This window comes from Rhipicephalus sanguineus, chromosome 10, assembly GCF_013339695.2.
Source record: "Rhipicephalus sanguineus isolate Rsan-2018 chromosome 10, BIME_Rsan_1.4, whole genome shotgun sequence".
NCBI lineage: Eukaryota > Metazoa > Arthropoda > Arachnida > Ixodida > Ixodidae > Rhipicephalus > Rhipicephalus sanguineus.
In genome coordinates, this window is record NC_051185.1 from 35137242 (window position 1) to 35147931 (window position 10690).

A 10690-nucleotide genomic window follows, 5' to 3' on the forward strand; every position below is an offset into this window, starting at 1 on the left:
ACCGCAGTTTCTAGCTTCGCTGATTATACCATGTGGGCGGAGTGCTCAGACGACACTTTTCTCGCTAATGTTTTGTTGAATTCGACTCTACAGTGTCGCAACCAAATCGATGGTGTTCATCGAGCTATATGATATAACGGCCAGGACTTCCCACCGGTGCAGAAGTAGCACAATAGAGGCACTTGACCATTCCCTCAACGTTTTGTCCATCTCTGTTAGCACAATAACATGTTTAGGGTGTGACAACTGGCCACACGACGATGTTGCAAATACGTGTATCATTAGAGAGTATAATTTCCCACAAGATAAAGACCAGAAGGCTAAGAGGAGGCGCAAAAGCATGGGTGCTACGGTATATTGGGCATAAACATCAGTGGTTGAGGTACATCTTTACTGCCATGAGTTTACAACTGCGCGTTATGTGATAAGATCACTTCACGATTACTTGTTTACAAAGCCATTATAAGGAACAGATCGCATGCAACTTCAACATTTCAATGACTTATGTTCTAGAGCAGATTTCTTCCCTAAGAGAACACCAAGCCAATATGTAACCCGTTTTTTCGCGTTATTTTTGACTCGCTCCAGGTGATCACTGAAGAGCCGGACGTCAAGGAGAACCGCAAGGAATTCTATTCCGGTGACGACCAAGTCGCAGCGGTAGTCCCGAGCCTCTACACTGGCCAAGAGCAACACATCATGAAGAGCAGCAGCCTGAACGTGTCTTCTGATCCGCTCAACTACATCGACCAAGGCTCACACAGTGCAGCTAATACGCTCACTTTCGCGACCAGCCAAAAGGCACACATCCTTTTCGCCTACGCCGGCGCTGAAACGACACCCATACGGATCAACGGCGTCGTACACTCACCAGAAGAGAAGCCGAGGCTCGAGTCCTTCAGCACGTTCCAGAGGCCCTCGCCAGTCCCGAGCGCGCCTCAGATTCCGGAGCTGCCCCAAACCAGGAGTTGTACCGCGGCAGAACAAAGCGTCATTGCCGCTTCTGAGAACACTTTGATGCGGAAGTCGCTAAAGACGTCATCTGGCGAAGAAACATCATTTCCGGTTACAGATGGAGGTGTCACTACAGTCGTATCTTGATGAACTAGCCCCGACGACCACTCGTTGCATGTGTACTGGCATTTCTTGAGGACCTAAGTCGGCGACAGACTAAAGGACAGAGTGCCTTCTAGACCTAAACACACCAACGGTAGGCGCGGAGCTCCGTATTCTAGAAATGTGTGCTGTCCGCAGCCTTTTCCACCAGCTGCGACCACTGCTAAAGACAGTGTCTTGAAACTGAAAGCTCAGTTTCTTAAGTCAGAGTTCTACGGCATGGATGTTTCAAGATCATGGCTAAAACGCCTTCACGTGCTTAGGTTTCTGAGTGGAGGATCTCAACACGGACCGATACGTTGCCTTCCGTTCAGAACGACCTGGCGCGGCCACGTGAATTCACAGTTGGTGCGTCCTGCTAGCTGTCGTCTTCCTAAAAACAATGATCTCAACATTTCCTGAATCAGACGCTGATTGTTATCTGCCGTTCTTTCTTATGCGCTACCCAATTTCAACACCCTCACCTGGTAATAAGTGCAGCAGGTTTGAATATGGCGGTTTGTTACAGACGCCGCACCCTTCGAGAGACTATGCGGGTCCTTGAAATATTTTTTTCTGATGATATTTTCTTTCTTTTTGTGCACCTTATATATGAGACAAATCAAAAACTGGCAGGCTCACTGAACCAGTTATCTACTTTCATTCCTGCCTTTCGGTCACCCGAATTACCCATTTCCTCTTCGCTATGAGAAGAGCGATCAAGACGTTGTGATTTTACTTGAGTGAATGGGAGTTGTGAGCTTTTGCTATAGGGGGCACTTATTTCACTGGTAAGTATGCCATCCTTTCCGTGAAATATTGTGGAGCGCTTGTATATTCTGAACTGTCTCTTAATCGCTAAACACGTTTATATATTATAGAAAAAAATTATTTTGCATGGAGATTCTCATCTCACTCACAAGGTCTTGTTCCGCGTCGTCATCTATGTCCTCTTCTACGAATGTATATTGATGTAACCAATGAAAATCACGAGCGATTGTTTGAAAGATGTTAAGCAACATTTGTGTACAAGCAAACAAGTTCTTTCTACAACGTCTGTGAACACTGCCTGTACTGGTGCAGTAAGAACCGGTGATGTTTAAAATTTTTAAGTAAAATGAATTTTACGTCACACAACTCGAAATTGTCTTATGTTTTACAGCGAGGCATTGCATTCAACTTAGGGGCAACCTCCTTCGTTGATAAAACCCAATGTTTATTTGGAATGTCGCAGTTGCTTGCACTTCCTTCTGCACTGCTATTAGTGGCCTACATTTGGGAATATGCCACAAATATTGTAACTTTGCTGTCCTCAAGAAGTCTGTAGAATACACACAATTCACCTGCATTAAATGGAGAATTTAAACCGGGAGCCCCGGCCAACGATTAGAACGTGTCCTCCGCGATATGCTCCAGCAGTGGGCCATACGTGCTGCCGGAACTGATCCCGGAGGCTACGGTTAAGGTTATCAATGGAGGCTGAGGCTAAAGACTTTTCCCTCGTCATTTTCGACGGGTGCAATTAAAAGTTATTTCTCTCTCTTTCTCTCTCTATCGAATTTAGTTTTCCGGAATTCTAGTTGGAGTTCTTAGTCAATTGTTTTTTTAACATAAGAAATCCGCGCGTTAACTCTGAAAAACTTTGGCAAGGTGTATTTTCCTTATATTCCGATTTATTTGGACATCATCTGACACATTCACCTTCAGTTTTATTTATTTTTGCGGAATAAACCTGAAACAACCTTCTGGGCCGTAAAATTGGCAGCCTCAGGTGACGTTGTGCATGACACCGAGATAAGAGTAAGTTTGTTTAGTGCAATTAAACAAAATAAATACACGCTTAACGCATTCATATGCGTGGATTTTGAGAGGGTGTCTAAAATGCAGCAAATAGACAACATTGGGGCATTTCTGTTAGAAATCGCGAAACAATGAAACATGGTGCGTACGTGCAATGTGTTCGCACACTGCCTTCCTACAATTGCGCTGTCGTTTCGCGAACAGCATTTGAAGGTGTTTACTAGAGCTAACGCGCTTATCTTTTCCACCGAAGCGTCTAGTAAGTCACTGTGCCTGGTTCCCCGTCGTTGTGCGCCCCTCGGTCGGAGTATGCTCGGACATTGGCGTCGGCACGCTGGTTCCCTGTCACAGTTTCATGGCAATTTTAGAAGACCAAAGAGCCCTGAGGAGGATTTGCCCCCCCCCCCCCCCACAAAGACCTCAGTAGAGAGCAGTCGGTTGCCAGGATACAGCTGCAAACTAATACATACAAAAATCTGAGTCTACTTAGCGAAATCTATCCGGCAACATATGAAAACAAATACCCGCTATGTGGGGAAGACCCGACGCTTTATCACGTCACATGGGCCTGCCAACACTGAAAGGTGGTGCCAATAAACAACGCACCAACACCAGAGCAGTGAGAGGCTGCGCTGTCCTGCTCGAAGCCTGAAGAACAGCTCAAGCTGATCGACAGAGCTCGCAAGATGGCAAAGGCCACAGGGGCCCTGGACTGAGGGCACCACCTTCGTCGAGAGAATTTCTTTTCTAGAATTAACAATGACAATTCTTATAGCGCGAACTCAGGAGAACGACAAAAGTTACACCAAGACGTCTTCGTGTACATTTTGTACTTCTCCTGAGTTCGCGCTATAGCAATTGTCATGAGCTACCAACTAGCCCAAGCCGCCACTCTTCTAGAATTAAGTTTTTCATTAATTCATTCTCCACCGGTGTACTTAGTGGAAGCACTGAAGAGTTAGAAAGCTACTGCTGTCAGATGTTGAGCAGACTGTGAAGACTTCTCAAAATGTGTGAATACACTGCCGTGAATACTTTAACTAAAACAAATCGCTCACCTTCGCGCGGCTTCAAATGCAGCATGGGAACCTCCGGTATCGCGTTTTTCCACTGGTATTAACGCGTCAGCGTTAAAGAGCTGGTATCGCAGAAATACCAGTGTCGGCGTCTGCGTCGTTAGTTGTGAACGTATAATCAACCTTGTCCATGAACGAAAGAACCAAACAGATGTAAATGAAGGAATAAGAAAAAGTATTAGGTTTGAGTGTGAATCGAACACAGGCCTTCCACATGACAAGCAGGTCTTCTACACCAGAGCCACGCCCGAGCTCGAAATTTCGTCTAAAAACACACTATATTAATGTTAGGTAGCGCTAGTAGTGTCAATAACACGTGTAGTATTGCGTTGCAGCAGCGTAGAATTTCACCTGGCGTCAAAACATATATATGAGTTACGCAACGAGTGGGTGGTTCAAAGTTCTACCCATGACAAAGCGCTCAGGCATAATTAATCATCATCAGGAGCAACAACATCAACAAAGTGGCCAGTGTGTTGAATGATGGGGTGTTATCCTGGGGTGCTATTCTGGAGATTGTCAAATTCGGCCATGTTGTCGAATTCCGCCATTGGTCATGTCTGATTTGCCCGGAGGGCTGCTACGGATTCTCCGATTGGCTTAAAATGCCGCCGTTACGAAATTTGACAAGATGGCGCAATTTGACAGCGCCCAGGAATGCTATCCTGGACACTGTCAAATTCCGCCATCTTGTCGAATTTCGTAATGGCGGCTCTTAAAGCCAATCGCAGGGGGGGGGGGAGAAGCGTAGTAGCCCTCCAGGCCACTCAGACTTGAGCAATGGCGGAATTCGGCGGCATGGCGGAATTTGACGACGTCCAGAATAACACCTACGGACGTGTAGTGGGTAATTTAGCAATTAGCAAAAGGAGAAATTATGGCGTAATGGTTAAACCGCCTTTTTCACGACGCCCCCGCGCATGCGTTCTCCCCTAGCGGTAAAGTCGCTAAACGTCTCATCATCTGGGATGCTTTACTTCTTCGAATACCGGTTGTCCCGGTTCCTACCAAACCCCTACAAAAACGGCAGAGGGCAGCACAGGAAAATGAAGAAGGCCGATTCGCAACTGTACTTGTAGTAGGCATTCTATGAGAGTTTGAAAAAGCCTGTTCCGCGCACAGACGTTCCTTTCCTTGCGGCACGGCTTAGGTGTCCAGCCAGAAGCGAAGCTAGGCTTGTGATTGAGAAGGCGATATGAATGCGGCCGATTATGCTATCCCGTTCTACCTATAAAAGCAAAGCTCACGTGTCCCCCAAATTTCATTGCGATAGCAATTATATGGACAGTCTCGACTCGGTTTTGCCGTAGCCGTCGCCATGCACCGTATATGTATAAGGCATCATCAGCCTGTCTACGCCCACTGCAGGGCAAAGGCCTCCCTCTCCCATGTTCCGCCAATCAACCCGGTCCTGTGCTTTCTGCTGCCACGTTATACCTACAAACTTCTTAATCTCATCTACCCACCTAATTTTCTGTCTCCCCCTCACACGTTTGCCATCTCTTGGAATCCAGTCAGTTACCCTTAATGACCACCGGTTATCCTGCCTACGTGCTACGTGCCCGGCCCATATCCATTTCTTCTTCTTGATTTCAACTATGATGTCCTTAATCCCCGTTTGTTCTCTGACCCACTCTGCTCTCTTCCTGTCTCTTAAGGTTACACCTATCATTTTCCTTTCCATCGCTCGCTGCGTCGTCCTCAATTTAAGTTGAACCCTCTTTGTAAGTCTCCAGGTTTCTGCTCCGTAGGCAAGTACCGGTAAGATGCAGCTGTTATATACCTTCCTCTTGAGGGATAGTGGTAGATTACCATTCATGATTTGATAATGCTTGCCGAATGAGCCCCAACCCATCCTTATTCTTCTAGTTATTTCCCTCTCATGGTTCGGCTCCGCGGTTACTACCTGTCCTAAGTAGACGTACTCCTTTACAACTTCCAGTGTCTCGCCACCTATCGCAAAGCGCTGTTCTCTGCCAAGATTGTTCCACATTACTTCAGTTTTATGCATATTAATTTTCAGACCTACTCTTCTACTTTCCGTATCCATGGAGTTCAGTAATCATGAGCTGTAATTCGTCTCCCGCGTTACTCATCAATGCAATGTCATCATCGAATCGCAGGTTACTGAGATACTCTCCATTAACTCTTATCCCTAACTCTTCCCAATCTAGGGCCCTGAAAACCTCCTGTAAACACGCGGTGAATAGCATTGGAGAGATCGTGTCTCCCTGCCGTGCGCCCTTCTTTATTGGGATTCTGTCGCTTTCTTTATGGAGGACTATAGTGGCTGTGGAGCCGCTGTATATTTCCTCCATTATGTTTATATAGGCTTCGTCGATGCCTTGATTCCGCAGTGCCTGCATGACTGCTGATGTCTCCACCGAATCAAATGCCTTCTCGTAATCTATGAAGGCTATGTATAGGGGTTGGTTGTATTCCGCGCATTTCTCTATCACCTGATTGATAGTATGAATATGGTCTATTGTTGAGAATCCTGTACGAAATCCTGCCTGGTCCCTTGGTTGATTGAACTCTAATGTCGTATTAATTCTGTTAGCAATTACTTTTGTGAATAGCTTGTAGACAACGGACAGTAAGCTTATGGGCCTGTAATTTTTCAGGTCCTTGACGTCCCCTTTCTTATGGATCAAGATGATGTTGGCATTCTTCCAAGATTCTGGTATCCTCCCCAGTCGAGAGGCACTTCGTATACAGGGTGGCCAGTTTCTCTAACATAATATCTCCACCGTCTTTGAACAGGTCTGATGTTACCTGATCCTCACCAGCTGCTTTGCGCTCTTTGCATTCCCTTAAGGGCTTTCTTTACTTCTCCTGTTAATACTGGTGGGGTGTCAGATTCCTCTGCGCTATTACTCCTTCTCACGTTATCATCCGGAATGCCAAGGCTGCTGTACAGATCTCTGTAGAACTCTTCCGCTACCTCAACTATTCTATCCATATTGTTTGTGACCTTGCCTTCCTTGTCCCTTAATGCATACATCTGATTTCTGCCTATGCACAGTTTTGTCTTCATAGCTTTGAGGCTTCTTCCGTTCTTTAGAGCATGCTCAATTCTCTCCATATTATACTTTCTTATGTCGGCTACTTTACGCCTATTGATTAACTTCGAAAGCTCCGCCAGCTCTATTTTGTCTGTTGCATTTGAGGCTTTCATAGCTCGACGTTTCTTAATGAGGTTTTTCGTCTCTTGGGATAGCTTACCAGTGTCCTGTCTAACGACTGTACCCCCGACTTCCACTGCACACTCCTTAATGATACTAGTCAGATTATCATTCATTGCGTCAACGCTAAGGTCGGTTTCCTCGGTTAAAGCCGCGTATATGTATAAGTATGTATATATATATAAAGATCCCCACGAAAAATAGTTCAGAAAGATGCTTCCGAAGTGCGGAATCGAACCAGTGACCTCTCGGTCCGCAGCGCGTGGCGCTAACCACTACGCCACAAAGCACAGATCCTTCAAGTAGTTAACGGCGAGCGTTATATACACACAATTTACTGCTGGCAGGACTCAGATACGGCAGGCGCTGATAAGCGTTTCTTCATTACCAGCGAGATGGCGCGAGGAGCGCAACGGGCGCATTTAAATGTCGTCGGCCAGCTCGCTCGCTTCTTGAAATATTTGCGCAGGGAGAACCTTGCCCTTCCGCTGTCTGCTCGCGCGGTAGTTGCTGCCGGGGGGGGGGGGGGGGCAGATGTGTAGCAGCGCGTCCATCACGGGCCGCTTTTCTTGCTATCGCATTCATTGCTTCACCCTTGCGGTGAAAGTGTGACTTTTTTTATCTTGGATGGCACATTTTGAGATAAAGAGATTTTAGATGCGAAGCAGCTCTTTGACTCACGTGTGTAACGCCGTACGTTACGTGCGTCCGTACGAATGCGCCGCAACGCGTTCCCCTTGCCGTAGTTGTTGGTGCGTTGCCAAGTAGGTCACGCCACAGCTTTGCGTTGACGTCACGCTCCCCTCGCACGCTTCCCTCGCAGGTGCGCGCTTACGCCACTCTCTCCCTCACCCGCAGCATGCTCGCCGTAGCGCCCGCAGCTGCCGGCTGCTCCGCCCGCTCGCAACACCTCTGAACGTGTCACTTCTCTCTCGCTTCACCCGTGGTAGTCAAGGCGAAACGCGCGCCTGCTCCGGTCCAGCGCCCGTGTCTCGATTCTGAGGAAACGACGACTACGAAGTCTCGACAAACGCTTTAATGAAACTTACACGAAACCCAACCCGCCTCCCGTGTCTTTGCGTTTCAAACAAACGTTTACTCGAGTAAACGCTACACCGAGTTTTGCTTCAAACCGTTCTTCCAACACCCGTGTTGACGCCCGTTTCAACCGGGTCAACGCCGCGCGCACCGCTGCTGCTTCGCATCCCATCAGGGTTCCCTTCGGGGAGATGGTCGAAGTTTTTTTGTTTCTTGTAGAGTCATGGGCTGATGCTGCTTCAGGGATCTCAAAAATAAGGCAATGAAGAAGTAAGTATTTGTTAGAAACTGACGTACATCACCAGAGCGACGCCGGCGGTTATCAGTAATAACGCGCAGCGTTTCGCCACTGTAATAAAGCTGCGATATTGCATTGTTGATCGACTCGCTCCCTGAGTTGCAATATAATGGATGCGGAATGCAGACGCATCAGGGATAGCGTACTGCTCTCCCATACTAGAGCACGTAGTACCTCACATATATTTGTGTTTTTCCTAACACGTAATTGTCAGGTTCTGGGTGGCTTACCACTATCCCGCACTACATTACACAGTACCTTGAATCGTCAACCATTTATTAAGCCGAAAGCCTTAGATACCTCATCAAATGCGAAATTGACTGTCAGCGTCAACACTAGTGATGCAGAAAATCATCACGTGATGATGTCATCATGACGTCATAGATCGCCAAAATTTGTGACTTCACTATGAAGTCATCATGACGTTCCATGAAGAGGTCATTACATGACATCTTCCCTCAGTGAACGGTGGGCTGATCACGGAGGCAGTGCAGAACCAGGTGAGGTGCAGAAAGTTTACATGCCTTCGATCCTGGAGGCAGTGCAAAGCCACATTAGGTGCGGCGTTCCTTTTTTCTAAGAGAGCCAAATGCACTTTAACTGAAACTGAGAAAAATGCGCTTTTGCTACTGCCATTATGGTCGTGCCGGCAATAATTTTTTGCCAGTGTGTTCCTGTCCCCTAAATTCCTCGAATCTATATTGCGGCTATAATCTACATAGCCCACTATCGTCGGTATTCAGGAGTAAACATTGTATCTGGCTCTTATAGATTGGACCATTTCATTTGGGCTTGAATTAGCTCGTAAAAGATGTCAAAAAATTCGAATGTACGGTATAGCAATATCTTGCGATAAAAATGACATCATCTTTGTGCTTCCGTCGGTGCCGTCATCCATCGCATACGCATCATGGAGATGACTCGAATTGAAGAGCGAGTGGTCTTGGAACCGAGCGAGCGCCACATTAGCAGGTATCGCCGACGACGTGGCGCTGCCGCTTGTGTTGAGGGTCGCCGTCTTATTTCGCGGAAAAGCTGGTCCTCTGTCCACGCTCCGCTGGGTAGAGGACTTGAGCGGGCGAGCGATCCGCTCCGTAAAGACGCTGGCTGTCCCAGCGTGCCGCGCGTGCGCGGTTGGTGTCTCCGTTCGTCCGCTGGGCCCGCTGGCGCGCTCAGAAGCTTAGCTATTACTCTCTACTGTTTCCTTCCTATATGCCGGGATTGTGACCTTAATCCGCTTGCTTAGTAGCGCAACAGTTCAATTACTAAAGGCAACGATGACGGTCATGCGTTCATATCCAGGCAACAATCAAATGTGGCAACGCGAAATGACAAGTCAACTGGATAAAAGATCAGATTGCCATATCAAAGGCGGCTGATTGCCGAAAAGCCAACGATGAAGAGAGCATCAGTTAGTGAAAAACTGTGCTTACAGATACGCATCTCACTGGCGCAGTTTCGAGCGCCACAACTCTCTACAGTCTCCGGCGCCGTGTATTTCGCGTACGACGCCCCCACTGAAATGTGTAAGTCACAACAAGCTTCGCTTGAAAACAGAGCAAGTGTGGTTGCTGTGGTAACTACTTTGCTAACTGCTAGTACAAGAATTATAAGTGCAGCTGATGCTCGCAGTTAGGTCACCTGCAGAACATGTGGCCCTGAAAGGTTTTAGAAAGAGAAGGCGGATCATGTCCGCATTGTCAAGTGAAGGGGACATAATATGTACGCGTGGTATTGCTCGGTCAACGAAGCGAGGGTCCCGCAGTCGATTTCGGCCTAGTAATAAATATGAGTTGTATCAAGAGAAACACGATGCGCCTGCCCTGGACTTCTGCAGGAGCGTCATGCCAGCCGGTCTTCGTTCAAAATGTAAGTACTTTCATTCTGGTAATGTAAATACTAAGAATATTGGAACATAAAAGTTCGTCGCTTCTGACAAGTTTTCTTTGTGGATGAGCACGGATGTTAGAATCTTTGATAACACTTGTCCTTCCTTCCATCCTTACACTGGCGTAGCCAAGGGGGGGGGGGGGGGTAGGGGGGGTTCAACCTGTCCTCCCCCCCCCCAATTTTTCAATCTCGCATGTGTATAAATACTGGCACACATACAAACGCACGCGCGAAAGTAGATAAATTATGGTCTAAGCCCCCCTCTCCCCCCAAAAAATTTCTGGATACGTTACTGCTTCCTTCCCTTT

At 47.2% G+C, this 10690-nt stretch overlaps 1 protein-coding gene across 2 annotated transcripts in view; it reads left to right on the forward strand.

Moving 5' to 3' along the window:
- The window catches only part of LOC119371643 (uncharacterized), a 204357-nt gene extending 202089 nt beyond the window's left edge, over positions 1 to 2268 (forward strand). Inside the window, exon 20 of one of the 2 annotated variants that reach the window (XM_049419928.1) lies at positions 589 to 2267. In XM_049419928.1, the coding sequence (XP_049275885.1) occupies positions 589 to 1101 (513 nt within the window). In that variant the 3' untranslated portion in view covers positions 1102 to 2267. Of the gene's footprint in view, positions 1 to 588 lie in introns of both variants that reach the window. The other variant, XM_037642090.2, reaches the window with a different exon arrangement.
- Positions 2269 to 10690: the final 8422 nt, after the last annotated feature.